At 28.2% G+C, this 27,495-nt stretch overlaps 1 protein-coding gene across 1 annotated transcript in view; it reads right to left on the bottom strand.

Annotated features, from left to right (window-relative positions):
* LOC127282598 (uncharacterized) overlaps positions 1-27,493 on the bottom strand; it is a gene marked incomplete at its 5' end in the record, with an annotated part of 46,031 nt that extends 18,538 nt beyond the window's left edge. Inside the window, 2 exons of the mRNA XM_051306954.1 lie at positions 1,564-1,667; positions 26,671-27,493. Of these exons, the coding sequence (XP_051162911.1) occupies positions 1,564-1,667; positions 26,671-27,493 (927 nt within the window). The remainder of the gene's footprint in view (positions 1-1,563; positions 1,668-26,670) is intronic.
* Positions 27,494-27,495: the final 2 nt, after the last annotated feature.

Below are 27,495 nucleotides of genomic sequence, written 5' to 3'. Positions count from 1 at the left end.
ATATATAAAAAAGAAAAAATATTTCATGAATCTTGCTTGTTAGCAAAACTCTTTACAATGTAAAGATTTATTGGAAAAGACAGTAATCATCTTCTCGTTTCGTTTTAGTCACACTTTGAAAAAAAAGAGCTATATTTATCAGGAAAAAGCAATTAAAAGAAGGTTTTCATTTTATATCCAAGAAATGTTGGGGCGTGTAAAGTAATTAATTGTTTTGTGTCGATCTAATCAATTAAATTTTATTTTTTGGTTTAAAATCCAAAACCAAATAGGGAATATTTCTACCGATTTGGTTTGGATTCATAAATTAGTTGATAGGGGCCGTTCATAAATTAGATAATACGTATTGTAGTTCGAGAAAATGTTATCATTTTACATAGTTCCAAAAATCATAATTTTTGACAAAAAAACAGTGCTAAAAATTTAAATTTCGATATTTTAAAAACCCTTCGTAGAAGTGTGCAAAATTTTAGATAGATCTGTCTATTATTTTTTGAGAAATCCTGCATGATTATAGAAAAAGTATAATAATCGACAATTTTTTTTTGTTTTTTGCAAAACGTTAATGCAAATGTTTTTAAAAATTACGTAAGTCATATAGGGGGAGGGAGTTTAAACGATTTTGTTACCACTTGTTACATAGAGATAGGGGGGTTAAAAATTTCAATAAAACCGTGTTATGTATTTTATGGATGGCCCCATAGTAAAATACCCCTTGTATGTTATTCAAGAGACTTAATTTATGAATTAGTTTGATTTGAGTGTTTATTCTGGTTTGATTTTGAGATTTCCTTGCGGCTTAGATTGGATTTTGTTGACGGTGCAATTATAAAATAAAGGGGAAAACTTTTCTCCTTTATGCCTCTGTATATGGTGACTCTTCTTAATTGTATGAATAATAGAGTAGCAGCGCCAAAAAGGCTTCGTTTAACTCGACGATATAACTGAGTGTTGTCTGTGTATAGCGTCAAGAAAGGGTCTCTTATTGAAAACCTCAAGGGTGGATAAACGCGGCATGCAAATAAGAATCGGAAGGGCGATTATCTCCAGTACGTTGGCTTTAGCCTCGGGGGAAAGTTTTTTTTTTTTTTTTTTTTTTTGTTTTACATGTACGGATAACTTTATCCAAGTGAGTCCATAATCGACGACACAGGAAAAACAAAATAATCTTGCGTGCAGTTGACTATCTAACACCCTACTTGTAAAAATATTCATTTTATTATTATAAATTAATTTTTTTACATTGCGGAATATTTTAAGTTTTCGATGCGAAATAAATTATTATCCAATCTTTTGATATTATTATCTCTCAGGAGACACACGGAGTCTTTCTTCAAAAATGTGAATGAAATTTCGTTTTTTTCTTGTTTTTAAAGGTATTCTCAAAATTGTTAGAGTGCTGTATTTAGAGAGAAAAAAATCTTCATATCTTAATTTTTGACTTTGTGCCTGAATCTTTGGCAATGAATTTGAGGTGGAATATTAATTTTGGATATATATGTCAAAATAATTTGTCTTACTTAAAATATGCTGGAATAAATATTTATGATTGTTGCGACTTACCGAACCGTAAAGAAGACCGCAGGAGTCCATGCAAAGGTAGAGGCAGGTGGCAACACCCTGTATCCTTAGTTGACCCCTCGACACCGACATCCTCTGAAAAATAGCTGTAAAGAGAAAAAGGTTGACGATAATCTGACGGTATAAAAAATAAGTCAAAAGTCACGATTAATTTCACAGATTAACCGTTATAAAATTATTTGCATATATGATTTTCTTCAATCAAAATCATGTATAAATCTGATTTGAATTATTAAAATAGAAAATAATTAAAAAAATGTTAAAAATTAATAAACTAATTAGTTAAATAATTTTAATTATAGAATTAGACGTTTAATTACATAATTAATTGACTAATTATATAAATATTTAAGTTAATTAAACGAAAATATTAATTTATGTTACTTATATTTTAAGATTTGTGTATTTCAAAAAAGAGAATATGTAATAACTTTTATTACATGTGAATGAAATTTTTTTTTTGTTTCTGATTCGAAATCTATTAAGAGAATGAACAAGCAGTAGAATAAATTACGTGTGTTCCGACATAGCGTAGGAAAAGTTAAAACTGATACAGCTTGTTAATTCTTTCACTGGAGTCCGGCTCTACGTAATTTGTTCCACTTTGAATATTTCATGAGTAAGAAATAATGTACTTTTGCAAAGTAAAATATAATATTTTCTAAAAAAAATATATATATATTTTCAGTTTTCATGGTTATAATTGAAAATTATTTATCAAATTATTATTATTATATATTATATTATATATTATTATATGAATAAATATAATATATAAATAAATATTATATATAAATAATAAATATATACACATAGGAATATGAATCTTTTTAAATATATTTTATTATCAAGTGTGTTTATAATTTTCTTTTTTTTTTCGTTCAACTTTCGCCACGATTGCAATTGGAAATAACATAATTTGGCATTTTTGTTTTATACAAATAAGTTTGTCGTGTTCTCTGAAGCGCGAAAATTATTCTAATTCATTCAGAATTTGACAAGCGAGCAATGGCAATGAAATATTATTTATAGTATATATACCGAAGGCTGCGAAGATCTTGACTCGTATAGTTTTGGATTTTTTTCTTCTTCTTTCTTTTTTTTTCTCTTCCGTTACGCGCATTGAGTTAATTGAGGCAGGAATACTTTTTAACGATGATTTGTTGCATTTGTCAAAAAAAAAAAAAAAAAAAAAATGTCAATCACAATCGTACAAATTATAATTAATTATTATTCATTCACTTTGAATACATAATTTTAAAGTTTATTAGAAAAGTGAGTAATTTTTTTTTTATTTTACTCTCTTTCATATATATATACCAGTTTTATTTACATTCGCGTTTTTTTTTCAAAGCACATTTATCCCAAGCGCTTAAAATAAATGGACTTGTCCCTGAAAAAAGTCTCATAAGCGGAAATCATTTCCTTGAATGCAGTGACCACTTTCAGTAAATTATAGTAATCAAGTTGTGAGATCTATAACTTTCTCGTTGGGAATAGTACCGCCTTTGGAGGCACATATTATAGTATCGAATTTGAAGAGACGCTTGTTCGATAAATCCGAGAAAATTTCTTGTCGCATCGTTGTTTCTCATATTGCAACTTCCGGGAAGTTATATTCACAAGTGACATCGTTCCCATCAGAGTCTTTCCGCAAAATATGTAAATTATTCATCACTTATGGAAAATTATGTCAAGTATGAAAATTTTCAGTCATAATTTATATTTTTAGGTCTTTGGGGGGGGATTCCTTTTTTATAAAGGCTTTTTTGAATATATTTAAGATTTGTCTGACTTTTACGGATATCTTCACTCGCGAGTGACATCTTTTTTAGATGAATTATAAAATATATTTTCATTGAACGATGTGAAGCGTTATCGATGGTGATAAAGTTATCTTTCGATTTGTCAGCGATTTGTAGATCGAGTCTCTTGAAAATACGCTACCAAAGTGGACACTTGGTATGCAAATTTACCTTCAATATTCTTCTAATGTACGCACCACTCGCTCACGAACATTAATTTCCAACACACATTAACTGTATGACCAAGTGCAGTTAATGACCTCTTCTATTAACAAACGTCAGCACTCTAATTGAGAAGGAGAATGAGATTTTTTTTTTACTTAGCACGAAACTATTTATATAATTTCCTTTACAAATTACCTGTAGATTTTTGCTATGAATTTAGTTTTTTTGTTAATAGTGTGAATTCGATTTGCTTATATTTTTTGGATCGTAAACATCTGATCAAATCGACGTCCTGTGGATATGATTAATTATTAATGAAAATTTTACGACTCAATTTTGAATTTTGACAATGTTGTCCTGACACATATGTCAGATATCTTTAGGTGACATTTTAATGTTTTTTCACATTTTATAAATATCTCGGTGATTTGAAAAAAAAAAATTTCCATTTCACAGCTATGCCTTTGTCGTTTTATTATATTTGTAACACTTGATACGAATGCCTCTATATATCCTTCTGATTCTTTACGATGTCGTAAAATCTATTTCTAAGAATTGCAAAAATTTACATAGATTGAAGCTAAAAGTGGAAAAAAATATTTCACATTTATTTATTCATATATTTATAAAAAATATATAAATATATTTAAAATATAGTTTAAAAAAATAAATTTTTAGTTAATCTAAAAAATTATTTCTCGATATAGACGTGACAATTTCCTGTCTGACAATTGGAGTGTAATTATATGATGAGCTTGCATAATATTTTGAGATGTTTGATGTCATTTTTGTCTCATCATCACGACAAAAAACGTCATCAGATTGCAATTGATAAACATTGCTCATTAATTAATCTATTAGTCTGCATAGTACGTGCCGATTCACACGAAGCTATGCTCGAGGTGACACTAAACTGCACGTAGATATTTACTGTCAAGTTTGTGGGGGCGTCATAATATGCAATTTATACCGAAATGAACCTTTCAGTGCTTGTGGAATTTATATTTCCTCCCCTCCCGCGCTACCGGTGCAAGGTCACAGTTACGCGAATATATAACGTAAACGTCATATTCCACATATATATGCAAGCGACAGTTGTACGTGAATTAAATCACGCATTCTCGATTATAATTGTATGTATATGCTTTTGAATGATTAAAAGCGGAACTATATAATACGAATTCTGCATAATGTAAATGTCAATGCCGTTATATATGATCATTTTTTTTCATTAAAATCTGATGTTAATTTTTTGGAAGTTTTTTTTCTATTTTTTTTAAAGGCTATTTATAACTTGAACATAAATTCGGATTCGAAAATATGTTTTGCATTACTGGAAGAAGAGACCGAACTTTTTGCTTATTTTTGATATTAGAAATAAAATAATTAAATTTTTTAAGTAGGAGAAATAGAAAATTAGTAAATTTATTTGATTCAAATATTTGATTACTTGACAATTACCAAAGAAATATTTTCTTGAACCAAATAATTTTTATTTGAATTAACTACTATTGATTCAAATACAGTTTTTTAATTGAAATAAAAATTGTTTGATTCAAGTAAATATTTATTTGATAATAGTAAAAGTAACCAATTATTTGAAAAGATTTTTTTTTTCTGTAATAATAAAAGAAGTGGTGAGAGGATTTTGAAAATAGAATTTTGCAATCATCACACATTGTAGATTATATTCAGTAGTTGACTTGTAGCCGTAAGGAAGTTGCGAATATATGAAATGTTTTGTCAAAATAAATGTAGAACAACAGAAGTCAGTAACCGCAGGTTATGTCAGTTCACCGACATTCATTCCAAGCACCGAAATAGGATCACATCTCTAGAAGTCGTCTGTCATATTATATACTCTATGGTACTTAGTGTTTTCAAACTTGTCTCTTTGGTTTAATTATTTCGAACAAATTCACTTAATGAACTGCAACATTATCCCCTTGAAACTCATTGTCTTTTGAATTAATTATTTTCACAAATATCTATTGTGAAAATTTTCATACATATATATAAATCTTCATTTAGAACATTTTTTCTTTTACCCATTTTTCATCGAATTTGATTCCTAGTTTTACAAATTTTTATAATAGATTCTATTATTATAGTTGGATTTTATTCTTAAATTGAAAAAAAAATTTTATTTCCTTGTATTCGAAATCAATTTTCAACTTGGCACACATAACGAGAGACATTTTTTTTACCCTCTTTATTTTTCCTTTTTTTTTTCTCGGAGGCTGAATAGCAAATTACCATAGGACAATATGTAAATGCGATCGGAATGGGGCGAGAGTGTTATACTTTGAGAAAGTTTCAAAGAAGGGCCAAAAGCTTAAATTCTGAATCCCCCTGGATTAACACTCTCTCTCGCGCGCACGGGGTTTCTATAAAAATTCCAGACATCTTATTTTCTTAAACTCTGGTGAGCGCGCGGAAAGAGAATATACGATCCTGGCAAAACTCTGCAGGCGAAGACTAATGCACAAAAACAAAGTCTTAAAAAGAAACTAATGAGGATGTTTCTGTCAGAGGATATAGTATACACACAAAAGAATAATGAAAAATAACCTCGGCGTGAAATAGTAAAATAAAAAATAGTAGCTCAGAAAAAAGTAATTTTATATTTTTTTCGAGGAAAATTCCTCTAAATATAAAAACATATAAAATATTCCTCTTCAAAATGAAACATTTTGAGTAACAAAAAAATATTCTTTACCGAAAAAAAAAATTTTTTTATCTTGCCTTGTTAAAATCATAATTTTTATTTTATAACAATTTTTGAATTTGAGAATATTAGAAATATTTTTTGAAAGTGTTTCTAAACGGTATTTGGAACAAAAAATTGTGATGTACAACTTTGAATAACTTTATTTATATAATATATGAGTAGAAAAATATAAAGATTACGTACTTTAGTCATAGATTTTGCCTGTAGGATACAGTAATATTTCCTATTTTTAACAAAATGTTAAACTCGTGTATTAAGGTATCATATGACTATATGAAAATATAAGAACAGGTTGGAAGCAATAACCATTAAAATGATAGAATCTTTGAGGTAAATACCTGGATTAAGTAATTTAGATTGTATCACGCCCTTATATTCCTTGATTTTTTTTTTTTTTTCATTGAAAATTCACTTTAGTATAACTACGAAAATGCGAAACATGTGCACCTGAAAGAATAATTTTATTACACTAAGGATACATTTAATATAATGAAAATGTCTGTGATGCCAACTGAAACCGGAATAATAATTTGTAATTATCTATCGGAAGCGTTATATTTATTTAATTCCTCTTTTAATGAACAGAAATGTCACTATTTTATTTTGTTATATGTATTTTTTTTAATAGTCGTTCCATGGCAGTTTAAAATTATTTTTTCTTTTTTTTTTTTATTATATAGTATAATGACTTTACGTATAATTTAGTTTCTTCAATTGAATTACTTGTTTAACGGCGAGATGAACGATTTATCCAGTCTCGACTGCATTAAGACTGGCGCTTAACATATACTATATATATATAACAATGCAACCACAGTAATTTCAACGATAAATCACGAGCAATCTACGTGTGTGTACATATACATGCGATTAATTTGCTCGATTAAGTTTGTTAATTAATAATCATTTGGTTTCTACCCAAGGGCAAATTTTCATCTTCCATTTTGATAATACTGTTTGTGATATCCTGTTTAATATCAATTTGTGAAAGAATTTTTATGCTTTTATTAATTACGCTATCTGCCATACGGATAACTAATTAAATCGAACTTGCTACTGCAATTGAATATATAGAATTAATTATATATATATATATGAGTTAACTTTCGCGGGAAGTGAGAACAGCGAATCAACTCAGGATACGAAAATCCGTACTTTAATCTCCGAGTTGATTCTGATGTGAATATTTTAGTGTTAATTTTAAATTGTGTAACATTTATGTATACTTTCCAGTTGAGAGTCCAAAAAGAAAATCTATTCTTTTTTTTGAAATGTCGTTTAGTAGAAAAATATGCATTGAAATATTATTTATTAAGGGTTTCAAATTTGTAATATATAGCTGATTAATTATTAGGGTTTCGAGGCTGAGGGCCAAAACGGTTTCCATCACAACCGTTTCCATGGCAATTGTTTCCATAGCAACTGTTTCCATGACAACATTTACCATACCAATTGTTTCCATAACAACTGTTTCCATACACTGAGAAAAATATGCTATTGAATCAACAGCATTTTTGCCAAAGGTATAAAAATTATTAATTCAAAAGCATATGCTATAAAATTTGTAAAATATTTTATGGATTCAATAGCATATGCTTTTGAATCAATAATTTTTATACCTTTGGCAGAAATGCTATTGATTCAATAGTATATTTTTCTCAGAGTAGTAGTTGTTTCCATGACAACCGTTACAATAGCAACCGATTCCATAGTAGTTGTTTCTATAGCAACTGTTTCCATGACAGCCGTTTCCGTAGTAGTTGTTTTCATAGCAACTGTTTTCATAACTACCGTTTCCATGACAACCATTTCCATAGGACTATAGCAATCGATTTCATGACTATGGCAACCGTTGCTATGGTAAACTATTTTTTATTATATAGAAACTAATTTTTGACCTGAATTTTAAAAGCCTATTTCTTTTACTGATTTTTTTTTTTAATATGAAATCAGTTTTGATAATTAAATAATTTTTTTTACAATTTAGATTTAGCAGAAGGAAAAAAACAAATGTAATTGTATCAGTTAGTGTCACATAATTTGAAACAATAAGCAATAACTATGCTAATTAGAGTTTGCCGATTCGGGGAATAAGATTCGTAAATTTGATTAAAAAACAACTTGATTTGCATGAGAACAATGCACCAATCGGTTTCCCTTTTGAACGATCATCAATCTTCTTTGGAATCAGACACGTTGTAATTCGCGATATCTTTCCTTTTTTACCAAACATCTGCTTAAAAAAAGAGAGAGTGAGAGAGAGAGAAAAGAAAAAAATATATATCTAAAAACTAATGGTGGATAGATGTTTTTCTTTTTTTTTTTTTGGTCTGAAATACATATATATATATCGAGTTGATAAAAATCAGGGTGAAATTCCAATGCATGAAGATCATTTTCGAGTGAATATATAAGGTTTAGAATCAAACCGGAAATGTTCTCTTTTCCTATTATCTATTTGCTATTGTAAACTGTTTTATTTCGATTAAACGAATAATTCTCATCTTTCTTATAAATCCACTTTTTTCGCCCCTTCTAAGGTCAGTTTTACGTTTCAATGGGGGGGACAATTTTTTGATATTAACAATTTTTTTTTCTATTTTTTGACAAAAACATCTGCAATAGATTTTCTAAATAGTGACACCTGGCGTGTTCTCGAGTTTCGGATTCGCGGCTCCATACTTGAGAAATGCTACATTTCTTGAAGAGCTGAGAAAAATGCAGCTGTATTCATAAAATAAGGGTAGCTGACAAAAAGTAATATGTCAAAAATAAGTAGTTAGATTTGATTTTTTTTTCTTTTGAAACTTATTTATATATTTCTTTACAAGTACTATATACATTGTAGGTCGAAATCAAATTTTCAAACACAGTATTTCCAAGTAGTTATTATACGATGATGAATCTAGAAAGGCAGAAGCGTGACGAAGGTTGGAATTTGCAAGTAAGGAGGTCAAGGTCACTATAAAATGTATAATTATATTTTTCCCCGCTTCGGTTGAGGTAAAACAAACAATTGCAATTTTACACGCAATTTTAACAAAGATTTTTCACTTTTTTTTTCTATATTGTTTGTTTTTCTTTTGTTAAAAAATAACTAACGACGAACGGATAAGAGTGGTATATATAATGTTTTGTAAAAGTCACGCTTTTGTTTTTTTTTTTCTTCAATTATCGTGTTTTCTTTTTTTTCGATTTAATCCATTTTTGTGAGTATATCTTTATTCTTCTTACAAGCGACGAATAACCTGTTGCATCTCCATCAAGAGCAGTTCTTCCCTCCCGGCATGCCAAAATCGTAAACGAAATTCCTTATCTGCAATTTTATGGAATTTTTCCCTCTGGCGTGAATCGCACGATCCTGATTGAGCAATAATTTTTACATTAGTTAAAGTCTTCTTCAACGGCAATAATTTTTTTTTTTTTAATGTGAAAAAATCAAAATGTCGACTAGTACTGCAGTGGCAATAATTTATATTGTCAAGAGGTATTTTATATCAAAATCGTACAACGAGAAAAAAAATTTGATTCAAATAATAATTATATATTTTTCGTTTACAATAAAGTACAAAGGGCGCCTGTAGCCGAAGGTCAATTCTAAAGATAATTCAATCAGTTGCAATTCGTGTATTGACCTGTTTAGACGTGATAACCGTGAGTGTAAATTTCGTAATTTTAAAATTACTCATTCGGGAGTGCTCGAATTTGTTAATTCGCGAACGAAAAAATAATGAGTTTAAAATTATTTTCTGCAAGAAAATTTTTAAAATCGCGATCGCTTAAATCTTGAAAGAAAAATTATTATTTAATTTAAAAACATGGTGTCGGAAGTGTTGGAAATTTTTAAATTCGCGTGTGTTTTCGGTATACCCAGAGAAATGTTTTATTTAAAACAAATATAATATATTTAAATTAAATAAACGTAGATTTGTCTCAGAGCCTAAGAACTTTTTTTATTTGACGTAATTAAAAATTTTATTAAAGTTTTTATTAAAATCAAATAAAATTTATTTTTCTCTGAGAAAAAATATATATTTTCTCTAGATGCACATCTTATCGTCTAAAATTTATGTTATCATCGATTACAGGTTCTAAGGTTAGAGATGTACTTTTTATAAATAGTAATTCTAATTTTTTATATAAAACATTCTAAATAGAAAAACTTTTATAAACATAATAAATTAATACAGGATTTAATAAAGATTCTGAAGTACGCAACGTTTATGATTAACGATTAGAAATTATTTTTTATTTAACACGAAATAAAATTTTTTACTCAAAAAAATATTTCATTAAAAGTAAGTTTTTTTTTTTATTAATGGTACATTATGAAAAATAATTTATCGGAAGTATGTAAATCAAAAAGTGAAACAACACACTATATAAGGAATAAGGGGTGATGATGCTCTGTTTCGTTATTGTGGTGGGAAGAAATAGCTTAATCTTTTATAATGAATAGCCTGTGTTCGGAGCTTGATTGGTAGGCATGCTCAATTATTTATTTGTAATATGCCGATCGCTTGGAGGTCCCATATCGAAACGTTTTATTGTTAGCCTCGCTATTAGTCTCCGTTTAAGCGAATAACCTGGTATCTATTGCCCCGACAAAGATATGTTTCCAGTCGAAAAGTTTTAGCATATATCGCCGCCGATACAACACGGTGTGTCTACGTCTTAATATAAGATTCGTCGTATACGATTCTATTTTTTTTTCTTTCCTTTTTTTTTATTATTATTATTATATTCCTGTATAACCATATTGCGTGAGAAGAAAGGCAAGCATTGCCGCATTAATTACTGTCATAATTTTATATACATCATTGTTGGGAATTTAATTAGCTCAATTTTTTTCCACTTTTAATTACACAGCTTTTAAAAAGCGATTTTTAACTTTTTTTTTCTTTGCTGTCAATTTGTTTTTTTAGAATTTTTTTTTCCAATTAATAATGCTAATTACAAATGATTTTAGTTTAAATCTTTAAATTATTTAGTACATTTGCTTATTTATTAAATGTTTTATTAAAAGAAAATATTTTTTTAAATTGAAATGTTTGCACCTGTTTTGTGGGGAGAATTGAACGATCATGTGGGTGGAATATATATGTGCAAAATGCAAGTGTTTGGTTTATATTAACGTACGGGAACTTGTAACCATGACTCGGTGCAATGGAAAGAGAGAAAGAGTATATAATGTGTGGGTAAAAATAGAGACACTCAGCTTGAAATGGGCCGGAATATGCAGACAAAACGAGACAAGTTGTCATTTGACTCTCACTTCTCTTGAAAGACAACTCAATTTTTTTTTTATTCTCGTCAAAATCGATAAAATATATAATAAGAATTATTATTAATTTATGTATATGTTCTTAATTTATTACTTATTATTATGGTTATCATAAAGTATAAACGCGAATTAGATAAGCAATTAATTCTTTCACAACAAACATACCACGTAATTAAATTTATTTTTTAATAATAATCATTTCAATGTTTATTATTAAAATCTAAAAAACTTAATAAAATAAAATAAATATATTTTTTGTTTTTGCAATTGTTTCATGTCATATTGCATTTTTTGTTTCAGATTTGCAGCCTCAAGAAAATCTGGAATTTTTCATCAATTATAAGAAAATCAATCTAAGGAATGAATCAATCATGGACTCTTAAAACTTTTTTATAATCACCGGTGAGTTTATTTATAGTAAGAGAACGATTATTTTAATTTAGTAAACAATGCGAAAAAATATTAGGCAACTAATTCATAGCAAAATTTCATTAACTAATTGGATATTAGTTAAAATTTCTGATAATTTAAAAGAGGCTACCTGGAAAAAATTTATTTGATTCAAATAATCGGTTTCTTGACTATTATGAAATAAATATTTGTGTTAAATAATTTTTGAGTTAATTAAATTTTATTTGTTTCAAATACAAAAATTATTAGTCCAAATACAGTTTAATTATTTTGTTTCAAAAATTATTTGGTTTAAGTAAATATTTATTTGATAATTGTTAATTAATTGATTATTGTAATCAAATACATTATTTTTTATTGTAGATAAGATTTAAAATCTTTTCATCTTATGGCAACTTTAATCATCTAATTTTTTAAACTGTATAGTGGTAGATGATCATTCAATACAATATAAGTAGGACTAGACATAATTCTAGCAGTAGCAACGAATTATTTTTTTCCGCGTAAGAAAATTAATAGGAAACAGATGTTTCACATGATACAGTCTAGACTTACGATGTTTCTATTCCTCATATCAGTAAAACAAACAGTTCCCAGATGTTTAAAGCGTGAAATGAATGAAATTTAAAATTAATTTCAAAACTAAATGAAAAAAACATAAAAGAAAACATATAAATTAAAATATAATGGAAAAAACGAGATTCAGTAATTATATCACTGTTAAAAATCGGACTTCAAATTTACACTAGAAAGATTGAATTTATATATAGTTTCAATCTCGAAAAGTGCGAATGTTTTTATTTCATTGGCTTAAAATTTTTTGTCCGCAAACATTCACACTTTTCGAGATTGCATCTATATAATTTCAATCTTTAAGGTGTAAAGTTAGAGTCCGATTTGTAAATTATTGAAAATTAGTCCTTTTTTGTTGTATTTTAAATTTTTCAAAAAACTTTAATTAGTAAATATTTTTAATAATACAAAGAAGATGATGGCATATATATATATATACAAAAGTTAAAACGTGCCGACATTGTAATGAACGATATATATATTATCATTTGACCCATTAAGAAAAACCGCGTTATCCGTTATCTTTAGAGGAATTTACTGCTGCAAGAGGTCAAAATGAATCATTATCTTTTTTGCGAGTGGACTTCCGCACATGTTTTCAGTATACATAAGATATGATATTGTCATTCAAGAAAGTTAGATTTTGTTTTTTTTTGTTATTATCATATAAGAAAGAGAAAAAGACGAATCGAACTCTCATTGATTTTATAATAGTGTGTCGATTTAAAAAAAGAATAGTCTTTTAGAGCCGTGAAGAAAACGATCTATAGGTCAACTGAGAATAGAAACAAAGTCGCGTGCCTTTTCGTCGGCGTCGTTGCCGAAAACCCTTTCACGAATCTTAGTTTAAAATAAGCTTTCGTAACAATGATTCAATTAGCGAGTAAAAACAGATTCTCTTTTTTGAAATAGTCGAAATTATTCTGAATAAGGAATTGTCAAATTCTTTTCTCTTATTTCCTTTGGGAATTATTTTGATTTTTGAATTACAGATTTTTAAATAGTAATAATTTTGTTTTCGAATTTTTCATTTTCGAAACTTCCTTAATTTGCTTGTTTCGTAATTATCCTAAAAGAATCATTAATAGAATTTAATGACAAAACAAAATGTGTGGCCTATAGTTATCTTGATTTTATCTCTTTGAAAAGAACAAATGATTAGCAAAGATTTGTTCCGTCGATACATATATTACTTTTATGAGAACTAGTTTTCAATATAGTATAGATTTTTTTTTTTTTTTGCTTCGGTTTGAAATTTATCAATGTCTATTAACCAGAGAAATATAATAAATTGTCAATTTTTCAAGTCAAGGTTAAAAGACACAAAGTAAGCGTTATCTGTCTAGAAATTTGCAAATGAAATCGTTTCTTTGATAAATTCATATCAATTCTAATCAAATATTATTTAATATACCTTCTTTCGAGAAATGTTTCTCTAATAAATTGATAACAAAAAAAACTGTAGATAGATAGATCTTCTTTCTAAATTTGAATTTTGACTAATTATACTGCGTTGATTCGTTCATTAAACAAATTAGTACATCCAGAGAAATTATTTATTTCAATCAAATATACTCTCTAAAGAATTAGTAAAAATTTTAACTAATTTGAATTTCATTTGTTATAAATTGGAATTTATTTCATAGATTTTGAAAGGTCCATCAAACCAGCACCACATAAGTGGGCAGCTCCACAACAAAATTAAATTTTTGGAAAAATTTAAAGAGCCCAAAATTTCTTAATAGGACCCAAAAATAGCCCTAAAAAAGCCCAAAAATCTAGTGTAGTCCGATTTCTAAATTTTAATTGTGAAGGTGCTGGTTTGACGGACCGGAATTTGAATAATTGTCCAACTTAAAAAAATCTTTATCTGGAACAGCGATACGTTTCTCTAGAATAACAAAAACTTTCGCTATTTTAGTGAAATATATCGCGCTGTTCCAGTGAAACGTATTGCTGATCCAGGTGAAAATTATTTTCCGCGTAGTCATAGTTTTGGATAATTTTTAATCTTCGGTCCAAATTTGGAAGGTCAATTAATTTTCTTTGTCCTTTTTAGTGTATATATATAGAATATTGATGAGTACTATATGTGGCGTATAAAAAATAATATTTTTTCGAATAGAAAGAAACGATAAAGTTCAGAAAAGGTTGACTCTTTGATGATACACCTGCCATGTCTAATCGTTGGCAGCTCCTCTCTCTTTCTCTCTCTCTCTCATAAACGATAGCACCGTTCTTTCCAGGTACGCCTGGTAGGTTCTTGTTCTCGCTAATGTACGCGCCTTGTCGCGTTTAATCGAGCCAAGAATTCAACTTTTTTAGTGTGCCCGATGCGTTTAGCCACACGTCATAACATACGTTTCAAGAGTCCCCTTTCGCCGAGGGCGGTCGCGAGGTCCCCTTTAGACTCTTAGAGTCAACGAGGACGATCGTCGACCACCAAAAACTGGACAACCAAGTTTCAGACTCGCGCACAAGAAACGTCATACTCTTCGACTCTCTTGTCAAATGGTGTCTGTCGATATTTTTATGAGTTGGTCATTCCGTCGCATCGTAATATCGTTTCACGTTGAATCACGCGCGCGCGCTTACAAAAGTAATTATCCTTATAACTTGCACGAAGAAAATGCACTTTCCGAGTTACAATGCAGCCTCCCTTGAAACTTCTTTGTCTTTATATATATACAGCCAGTAGCGGTTCACTTAAATGCTGAAAATTTTACAGGGAGAATGTTATGTGTAAAAATCCCTTCATTGGACAGTAAAAATTCTTCAAGGTTATAACCACACACGAATGAAAGTTCAGTGGAATTGGAAAAAGTCAAATTGCCCACGTCGTTTTGCGAAAATATTGTGACAAGTATACAATTTTTCTAGTGAGAACGCGCGCGTAGATATTTCGTCATTTTTTTGCACCTAAAAGAATTTTCAAAAATACTTTAGTTGATGATAATTTAATATTTATTATATGGAATTTTATTTAATTCATCTTTATTAAGAGAAAAAAAATTAATTTTACTTAATCAAACACAATTAAAAAGTTTAGTAAATTCAAATAAAAATTTGATTCATTTTAATAAATGCATAAAATTTATTTAGTTAACTGAAAGAAAATGATATCAAAAATGTTGGATAAGAATTAGAAAATTGAGTAGATTTTCAGAAAATTTTGAATTAAAAAGTTTAGTAAATTCAAATAAAAATTTGGTTAATTCTAATAAATGCATAAAATTCATTTAGTTAACTGAAAGAAAATGATATCAAAAATGTTGGATAAAAATTAGAAAATTGAGTAGATTTTCAGAAAATTTTGAACTTAGTTGGAAATAGATATAATCGAGATGAACATTAATTGATCATCAGAAAAGTTTGTTTCCTCGTGAAAGATTTTTTTTTGTAATTAAATCAGCACTATGATAGAAGAATCTCGTCATAAAGAGCATGGCTGTACCGTTATTTAGCTTGTCAATTGGACATGAGGTGGTTTTTTTTTTCATCTGCAATCCATTAAATATCGTCTCTAACGAATAGGCTCTAACTTCTTAGGCGGCATACATGATTACATATATATATATATATATGTATATATATAGAGAGAGAGGATATCTAAAGGCAATACTGTACGAACAATATAACTTATCCTTACACGGATGTAACGACAATCGCAACTTTTTTTCAAGGACCTTCGCGCGCGACATAATACGAAAGCCGCGCGTCATACAAACCCGCCCGCAGATTCTTTCTTCTCTCTCTCTCTCTCTTTCTCTCATCTTGACACCTTGTTACACGTGCCTTAAAAGTGGTTCCGCCTGGTTAAACGTTTTATGGTACGACCAAAGAGATAACACTTTAAGATCGTTAGTCTGAATATTACTGATCACAAGGTCAATGCACCATATATTCATAAAAACTTTTCTCTCTCTTTTTTTTTAAAAATATAATTTCGCATTCATTATTCAATATTTCATGTTTTATATTTCACAATCCATTCAGAAAAAGTATAATATGTTGTTTTAGCACATGGTCATAAAATGCAAACTCACTGCAAAATATTAGTAATATTTAAACTCTTTTGTACACATTCGCAAGTATAAATAAAATATTGTTTCAAGAAATTATATATGCGTGATATAAATAAGGTACTAGAAAATATATATTTTTGGATATCGCAATTTTATGTAGGCTATATTAAAAGTTAACAAAAAAAAAAAAATTGGAAAAAAAATCCCTTTTTTAGCGTAGTTTTGATACATTAATCAGTGTCAAGTTTGATAATTTACTTTGATCTTTAAAAAACACTAAACGTGCAGTCGAGAATTATTATAAGACATAAACTTTGTAGTTTAGTTCGAAAGGTAATCCAATTTTCCTCATTAATGTCAGCAGTAAAATATTCTTAAAGTATTCGTTGCAAATTGAAATTTTATTTGTTTCCTTTTTCATTTTAACGAGAACAAGGGATTATAACTTGTGTAAATATTCTCTTTCTCTTTTTTTTTTATTAGAATTGAAATATTCTTGTATTAATTTTTTTTTTAAATGAAAAAATGGTTAATGTATTCGATATATCTATGAATTCGAAAAGAATTTGGCTATAGGAAATGAAATGGCTTAAAAATGAAACGTTATTTTAACGTTTTTCCCATAAGGATCTAATTTTTTAATGAAAATATTGAACTGACACAATCTGAGAAATCAATCACATACAGAACGTATGTTTTACACGAATCTGAACTGAGAACTCCCGCTGATGGGGAATGTAGGTACAATGTGATTGCCATAAGATCATCCAGCTCCTGGAAAGTATCTTGTTGTCTTGCCATAGGAGTTGTCTCGTTGATGATAATGAAGTAACGGACCGGTTCGATTTAGGAAGCGACAAGACTTGTCAGTCGCATAGTTCGCATTCATTTTTATATGCGCTTTCGGATGTTGAATGAAGAAAAGACATTGTTGAAAAACGAGAAAGTATGAAAAATTACTGAATACATCGTAGTAATTCCCGTGTAGAAAATGTATTTGCTATTTGTCTTTGATAAAAGTAGCCTACACTGAGAAAAATGTTTAGTCAGAGCAACCAAAATTTGGTTGGGCCAACAAAAAATTTTTGTTGGTATTTAAGCAACCAAACTATTTTGTTTGAGTCAACCAAAAAATTTGGTTGAGTGTTTTTTGTTGGCATAACAAAAATGTTTGGTTAGCTCAACCAAATTTTTTTTGTTAGGTCAAAATTAAAAATTTTATTCTACCTTATTTCTTTTCTTTTTATCTTTTTTATTTATTTCATTACAGAGAAAATTAAAAGGCATTAAAATAAGCTGCAATGCTTATTATTTTAATCCAATTTTGCTTATTTTAATCCATTTTGGTATTAAAATAAGTAAAATTGGATTAAAATAATAAGCGTTGCAGCTTATTTTAATGCCTTTTAATTTTCTGTGTATTTATTTATTATCAATTTAACATTGAATTTATATTTATCCAATTGAAATATTTGTGAACTTTGAAAAATCTCATTTCCGCCTAGGATCGAACCTCTGTTATTTAAAACTGGTTTTTTGGTTAGGACAACAAACGATCATTTGGTTTTTTAGACCAAACTATTTTGTTGTGTTAACCAAATTATTTTGTTGTCGTAACCAAATTGTGGTTGGAATTTAAAAATGTTCAACCAAATAATTTTGTTGGCCTAACCAAATGTTTGGTTGAGATAATTCTACGACTTTGTTTCAGCCAACCAAAATTTGGTTACAAGAACCAAAATTGCTTAACCAAACAATTTTGTTACAAACACTAAATTTTTTTTCTCAGTGTAATTATTTGTTTCAAACAAATTTGATTAAAAAAAAATTAACTTCGTTTTAAAGAAATTTTTTATTTATTAATTCAAATAAATGTTTCTTTGACGCTATATCGATGTTAAAATTTCTTTTATTTAATGCACAAATTTCTTTCATTGATATCTTTTCTCTGGGTGTGAATTATATTATCATTCATATCAATAATAATAATAGTAATTATTTTTATTATTATTATTATTATTATTATTAATTATTGTATAATTATAATAATTCGAGTATTAAAGGCATATATATAAAAATTGAATGGCCATTTTTCAAAATAACACAATATGAAACTTTGATTAATGACTGTGATCCAGATTGGTAATGATCGTATGGGCATAGACTGATTATGAAAAACGATGTTGAAAATAAATTTAATTTGTCCAAGCTTCTTCCGAGGGACCCTTTTTAAAGCAAATAAAACTTCCAATGTTTAAATTTCTAAACCGGAATTTCATTGGTGAGTCCTTTCCCTTTAATGAATGATTTATCGTCGTAATATTGACAAATGATCTTCTTCTTCATCTTCTCCTTACCCCCTCGATGACACATATTTGATGATATATAATATATGATGAATCCTGTCTCGTTTTATATATAAAGGATTATGAGGAATATATATATAGTCAGTTACCAATCGAGAATTATAACTGAAATTTAATAATGAAACTTGACTTTTATTACTTTTAAGATTATTGAACTAAAGTCCACAACGATTAGAAAACAAACTATTTTTTAAAACAGAAAATTATAAAAATGGTGATTATGAAAAAAGTATTTTATTTTTATTTAGAATCTAGAAAGCAAATAGAACTATAACAAATATATATATAATTTCCGGGTAAAATTTTGTTGAATAATAAGAGCTCTAATTTATTCGCGATAATTCTTCGTCTAGGCTTCCCATCAGAATAATTGACAAGTCGGGACAGCCTTGTGTGTGCATTCGTTCCATGAGGTTCAACTACACGTGTCGTATTACATCCCACGCGTGCTGAACACAACAACCTGCGTAACTTGCGGTTTATTGTTCACCTCGAGGTATCAATATCTCTTTAAATCTAACGGTCAATCTTTCCTCGTGAATTCACTTTAGGTTTAAAGCAAACAGATTGACAGCAAGCATATAACAAGAGATTTCTTTTCTAAAAAAAAAAAAAAAAATAGAATGAAGTTTCCTTATCAAGTCATACTTTATTTTTATTCCATTATTTATTTACACAATGTATTTCTAATTGTTTCGAAATACAATTATTTTGAATCCGTTATTTCGTGAACTTAAACTAATTATATATTAAAATATAAAGAATTGTAATAATATTTAATGGGCTAATAATTAAAATAAAATCAACGATAAATAACAGTTGAAATTCTCATTATCTATATAGAAAGTATAGAAATATTCCCGTTTTGATAAGAAAATTAAGAATAAATAAATCAATATATATACCAGACGGAATAAATGAAAATCACCGCGGGAAATCAATTCCTAATGATCGTGTTGATAAATGATTTGTGCATTATTGCCGCAGCGTGAATCCTTTCGATAAATGATCATTATTAACATTTGTGTGTAGATATTATATTTATTATAATAAGGGACTTTTATCCTCGGCACACGACGAAAATCAGTCACTTTTGCATTTTATTAAGTGTGCTGTTATATAATCCTGTGCGCGATACGCCCAAATGCTTTTTTTTTTTTTTTTTTATAAACGATGTGACGCTTTTTGACGGATGCTCACAAGACGGGGACCACCCTCTCTGATGTTGAGAATTTCTGTTTGATGCGACGCGTTGTCGATTACGAAATTAATGAAGCGCTCGTTACGTGTCGTTGGATAACATCCTTCAGAGTTCACTGCCGCTGGGTTACATGCTTGTCTCTCGTATCGTGGCTTCTGTAAGGCCATTCGTTCATGTCCCAATGTGTCATTGACGTTACACTTAAACTTTACTAGGGTTAAAGTTCTTGATCTTTGCTTCCTATTCTTTGAATAATTCAATAAATGATACTATCAATTAATTTAATGCATTTTTCACAAAATAGTCACGTATATATAATTATCTAACAAAAATAAATTTTTATTTCTAAAAATTTCAAAGTGTTAATAAAAAAATTTATTTGATTCTAATAATCGGTTACTTGACTATTATCAAATAAATAATTTTTTTTTCACTGCGAAGAATTAGGAAAATAAATTATTAGATAGATTTATAATGATTAATAATAATAATAATAATGAATATAAAAAATTATTTTTATATGAGGAATTTTTCAATGGTTAAAAATACATTCCTGCTACCTCTTCACCCATTGAAAAATTGTGTAACAATCGTGAATAATTTGTGACTCGAAATTCATCTTTAGTCTACTTCCTATCTTTATAGGTGCAACTTTGAATTTTCTGCATTTATGATTTATACAAGGAAAACATTTATATTTTCTAATACTGACATTCCAGTATAACTTGTTATATTTTCAATATTTCTGTTTTATATATATCTTAAATCTCCACATATAAGGTATTTATTATCTTGTATATATCTGAAAACTTTTAATTTTGATTCGACACCCAAGTTGGTATTTTCAACTATCATGCGGGTATGTGTTTGTTATTATAATTAAAGAATATTTCTGTGGACGGAAGTGGTTAGCTTCTTTAGATAACAAGTACAATTTCATTAATCATAAAATGATTTATAAATCTAATCTCGTTGACAATCGCACATGAATTGTTAAATAAAATTTCTCGTATTGTAAATTTAATTACATCCAGAGAAAAGATATATTTGTCTCAGAGATAAATAATTATTTATTTGTTTCAAATAAATTTTATTTGGTTTAAATAAATTTTATTTGGTTTAAATAAATTTTATTTGGTTTAAATAAAAATTTCATTTGCGCTAAATAAACTTTTTTATTTAAAACAAATAAAAAGTTATTGGTAGTAATTTTTTTAGACAATTAGTTTAATAATCAATTCAAATAAATTGGTTTCTTATATTGTTTTCAAAAGAATTGATTTATTGAATATGGTTTTTGTTCCCTCCTCGCGTACAATTGTTTATTATGGGGATAAATGGCGTTAAAATGAGTTTTAACACTTAATTTCAATAAAATGACATGTTGCGATACTTTAAAATTGTTTCTCTCTTTTTTTTTGTACAATTGGTTGGGATTTACTGGAGGATTTCTAGAGTCTTCGGCACGAATCCCTTATCGAAGTCACGCGACGGGTGGTTACGGTTATTGCGAAGGCACCGTTTTCGTCAGGATTGTGTATATGTGTTGAACTGGTTATATGTACACTTTCTCCAATCTCCCGTCATCTTTTGAGATTCCCAGGACCACTTGTTCCTTTTTCTTTTCTTTTTTTTTTAATCAATTCGTTGAAATATAAATTAATTGCCTTTTTGATAAGAATAAACTTAGGAATTGAATATTTTAATTTGAAAAGATTTTAACATCACTATATAAAAACAGGTGTGTCTTATCTTGAGACAAAGTTAGTATATTAGGACATAGACTCTTTTGCTTCAATGTAATTATTTTTTTTATACTCTTTATTTGCTCGTGTAAAATTTTATTGTTTTTTTTTGTGTTGAGTGGTAATTTCTTTGTGAAAATGATTTTTTTTTTTATTATATCGAGGTATCATCGCTTCTACGATTTTTCTCCAATGACTTTTTCAGGCAATTAACAAGAATTGAAAAGAAAAATCTCAATTGAATGATTTAGATAGCTCTAGTTGAATGTTTTTCTCGGATGAATTCACCGTTTTGAAAAATCCTACAGGATAAGATAGAGAATGATGACTGGCAGGAAGAACGAGTTTATGTGAAGTAAAAAGCCACTTTCTGTCAGAAGTAAATTCACCTTATCTGTCATGCTGATTTTAATACCATTGAATTTGAAATTATTAACAAGTGTTATTAAATATTATAGCAATTAACATTGAGTTAATTATAGTACTGCAATGGTTAATTATCACAATTAATTAGTTATCAGATTTCTTGGTTATTTTGGTCCAATACACCCAAAGAAATTATATATTTGTCTCACAGCCTAATAAATATTTATTTGATTCAAATAAATTTTTATTTGATTTAAAAAAAAATTTATTTACGCCAAATAAATTAATTTTCAATTAGTAAAAATGTGCAAGGATTAAATATTTACTATTCACATTAAAACGGCTTGATTAATTAAAATTTATTATATATTATTACACGGTATTTAATTATTATTAAATAAATGACAAAAAAATTTTAATTGATCGTTATAAAATGTTTAAGTTCTATATTTATTTATATATATAAAATTGAAAACTAGAAAAATGAAATTAAAGAAATAGTTAAACATATAGACTGTTACCATTTCATTATCAACTGTTTTTTATTTTAACTATAACGATAACTACTTATTACATACTTAGTAAATTGCTAAGAATATTCTGTGCACGCAGATTATGATTAGTTATAGGTTGTACATTTGATTGCAGTTCCTCGAAATTTTCTCAGATCTTAATGTAATTAACTCACTTCCAAAGAGAACGAGACCAGCTTTAGCTGTAATTTGAAAATCCACCTGCTACTATATGATAACATTTTATTTTTTGATTTCAAAAAATAAAGTGTTACAGATATTTATTTATTTTTTTTTTATCGATTTATTTAATTGGCCCTTATGGCGGAGAATTTATAAAACAAAAATTTTTTTTGATGCTAACAGAAAAAAAAAATATATTTCTCTATGATGGTAAATTATATTTCTCTATAATTATATATTCGAGGTATTTTCTAAAACGTGCTCTGACTTAAATTAATTTAATTTGTAGTTTTTCTATATAATAGAAAATCAAACTCTAATATATAATAATTTGTGTAAACTGTTTCATGTTTACAATATTTTTCCTCATCAAAAATTTGTTCAGTAAAACAGGATTTTATGTCAATGCCATATCGCTAAAAGCATATCATTACCCAGTTGAAATATTAACACGTTCCGAAATAGAATTTGACTAATTTAAACCGAAGTATGTTATCAAAAAAAAAATTATATTTTGGAAATTTGTTTTTAAATTTCTCTAAATATAAATTAATGATATTTCACTTCTTAATATAATATTTCTTATTAAATAATAATATTGAAATATTATTTAATATTTAATAATTATTATTATTGTTGTTGTTATTATTATTTTTTTATTATTAATATTATTATTATTATCGTAGAGTCCCAGCGTGTTTGAATATCAACTTTTATTTGCGGTCAATTGAAAGCGACATTTCTCGCTGTCGTAATAGAATATCTCCAACCCTTCCTAGTGACGTTTGATTACACGAATAATAGAGATAAAGTAACGATATATTCATGAAGCATTTAATGTGTGCAATGCACTGTTTTAAATTCTGAATAATAGAATAATAGGTGTAAGTCGCCTCATCAATAAAGCACAAATAATGATCTTTATATTTGTGGGATATTTTATTGACAGAGCAATTTAAACCTCTCTTGCAAATCACTAAAAAGTCATTATAATCAAATAATGCAAAAATTGGATAAATAATTTTTTGATAAAAAAAATTGTTCAAGATTCAAGAAAATAATGTACTTATTCGTATTTGATACACTTCTTTTTTTAATTAAAATTTACTTCAAACTTGTAAAATTTTTTGAATCAATAAAATATTGAATCAAATACGAACAAGTGCACTGAAAAAATATTTAATTCAAATAATCGATTATACTTGACTATTGTCAAATAAATTTTATTCGAATTAAATAAACTGCATTTGGACACAATAATTTTTGTATTTGAAACAAATATAATTTCAAATGATAATTATTTAATACAAATACAAATTTAATTATGGTAATAGTAAAACAACGCAATTATTTGAATAAAATAAATTTTTTCAGTGTGGGTTTTCTTGATTCATTACTAATTTTTTTTCCATTGTATGTTTTTATTGTTTGAATAAGCAGATTAGACTCTATATTGGTTTAAAATTGAAAATTATGCGATATACATTCGAATATTACGTGTTAGAAAAAATTTGTTCTACACTCAATTTTAGATAAGAGAAAAAATGGATTAGTATTATTTTAACACGAAATTTTTTTACAACAATTATTGTACAACAGTTGATAATGTTGTTTTACAAAATGATTAAAATTAAAAATGCTATTCTGCACAACCGAAAATAACAAGTTAATTTTTATTGTATCAAAAAAAGTATAATTATAAAAAAACCTATTATGAATGAAGCCCCATTAAATAAGGAAACATCTTATTAGGAATACAAACGTATAAAATGAAATATAAGAATTCGCGGAAGTTGAATGGAACGATGTAAAGTACGAATGGGATTTTTCTAATGATAAATTAGGTATGAAGTAATTGTAAGAATGCTATGCCAATAAATTGAAAGAGCGCATTTGCTGCTCCAATGACCTAGAACCATGACAAGTGACATTGAGACACGACACCTGTAAAGTCTATATGTTGGACAATTATTATTATTATCATTATTATATATATAGAGAGAAATGAGTGCGAAAGGCTGGTTTTAAAAAGATATGATGCGAAGAAATAATTATCCGTTCGTTGAACTCGGGTAGCTCTTTAATTATATTTTCTCACAGAAGCTGAAGAATGTCTGCAGTTGACTATCAACGTCTCGGGAAATCACTTTACACATTCGTCGCGTGTCTTTGGTCTTGGCTTCCTCGAGAAAACGACGATTATTTGATCTCGACTTTATCCCCAGGAGTAGTACACAGTCGAAACATATATATATATACCAGAACGCGAGGGTATGAATCTAGGAATGAGGTTCTGCCAGTTGAATTCCTCGATGATTGATCTTCTTTCCGATTCTGACGACGTTGTTTTACGGAATGTTTAACTTTAATTATCCCAAGACTGAAGATTATAGCAGTCACGCTAGACCCGGTGTCCCCGATGGGGCGATGTGTATATACAACATCTTCAGTAATATCTCTCGCGGCGCAAAACACTCTCAAAGCTAAATCCTCCCATGACAAAATAGATCATCCTTTTATGGGGCAACATGATTGACGAAAGGATTAATCGGCATGGTATTTCTTTCTTTTAAGGACGATAATGTGTCGCAACTTGATTCCAATCTCTTTTTTTTTTCTCCTTCTTATAATCATTTAGTACGGTTCTTTTTATTTTAAGTACGCTATACCTCTTTTATCTACAAGTATCAATTTCGTGTTAAAGGTCAATTTGTTATATTTTCCTTTCAAATTCAAATTATTTTCTATACTTTATAATTAACATTGGAAAATAATTCTTTAAAAACATTCAATATATGAGATATTCTCAGAAAAAGTTTATATCACCTCAAATTTGAATGTATACGATAAATTTTATTTAAAAATGATTAAACATTCCTTGCATAAATAATTTTTAATTAAATTAAAATGAGTATTGTTGAGAGTTTCTAAAAGAGACAATATCAGCGAAAAAAGATCTCATTTTGATTAAAAGTTGTAATTATCCTTGTAAGACAAACATTATTAAAGTATTCGCGAGAGAGATAAAATTGATGTCAACGAGGAGATAACAGTTTTTTTAGAATGAAACACTTTCGAAAACTCAGTACAAACAAATAGTGACGTAAGTGTCAGCTCGAACTAATTAAAAAAGCAAAGGAACGCGTACGTGTCGACGTGTATTCTTGGATCTGTTGACCCAGTCGCGATTCAATCACACATTTTACTCTCTTCATTTCCTCAATTGTAACCTCTACGTCTATACGAAATTTAGACAATTAATTCGGAGCTAATATTTTTCAATTAACGTCAAAATCTTTTGCGTATACAAATAGAAAATATGTTTACAGATCGATAGTGATTTTTTATAAAAAATTTTTTTCCAAAATTCGACAATTGAATTTTTGGCAAATTTTAACCGAGTTTCAAGCTTATACCCGATGTACCATATCGACCGCAAAATTCTATGGCTGTGAAAATGGGTCAGTTGTGTAATGCAAAATGTGTCTGTGAAATGATGTGGATTCATTATTTCATCTCTCTTTAATTTGACACTTCCTTTCAAACTTTTGCCGAGAAATAAATCTGTCTTCTATTCAAATTAAATTAACAAAAAGTCCCTATCTCTTTGGTAATCATTTTTTTGAAATATTCAATTTCTCTTTTTCGAATTTAGAGAAAAGTTCCAAATCAAGTTTTTTTAAAAATAGTGGTAAAATTAAATAAATTAATATTGTACTCACTGTAGTCGGAGGCGTCATCATTAGAACCATTGACAGTGCCATTTGGTAAAATCTGCAGATATCTATTTTTCACGTACATTTGGATTTTTCTTGACGCTCCCGTAATGTGTGATAAATTTGCCGATCTTTCTGCCCTAATACCTGTGTCACCGATCAGATCCACTGGCGCTGCTCTCACTGCACCAATCACCATACCAATAGTGAAAACACTCAATCCAGTACTCTTCCTGTGAAATTTTAACACACCCGATGAAAGCAGTCCATTCTGCCCAAATGCAATTAAAAACAATAGAAACGCTAATTGAAAATAAGAACAATTCTTCGAACACTGTCTATTTAGTTTACGTTTTTTTCTCCTCAATAATAATGATGAGTTATCAACTGCCAAATGTGATGTAATTCTCAACGAATCAATTTGATGATGAATTTGATCAATCTCCAAACAAACTGGATCAATATCATCGATCCCTAATTGAGAATCACAAACATTTAGTTTATCAATCCGAGGATCAATTTCTAAATGAAGTGACGATGATTCAATATTAAAATCAATTGGATAAATGACTGGATCGAATTTCACTTCTCTTGAATAATCTCGATGTTTCTCGAGAGTCAGAGGAGGAGAATTGCTCCTGGAACACGGATGACTAGAGACTGATATTCCTGGATCAAACCACTCATCACTTTTGAATCTTTCTTTCAATTTATTGAAAAAACATTCACCAATATTTACAGATCTATTACTTTCCGAGTACCTGTACAATTTTCGATTAGCAATCACGTGGCAGGTGGTTGACGATAGTGACAAATTTCCGATCTCATAGC

Source organism: Leptopilina boulardi, unplaced genomic scaffold (genome assembly GCF_019393585.1).
Source record: "Leptopilina boulardi isolate dan_hultmark-lab unplaced genomic scaffold, ZJU_Lbou_2.1 LbouV2_114, whole genome shotgun sequence".
Taxonomy (NCBI): Eukaryota; Metazoa; Arthropoda; class Insecta; order Hymenoptera; family Figitidae; genus Leptopilina; species Leptopilina boulardi.
The sequence above is the reverse complement of the archived record's forward strand: the minus strand, read 5'-3'. Positions and strand labels throughout refer to the sequence as shown.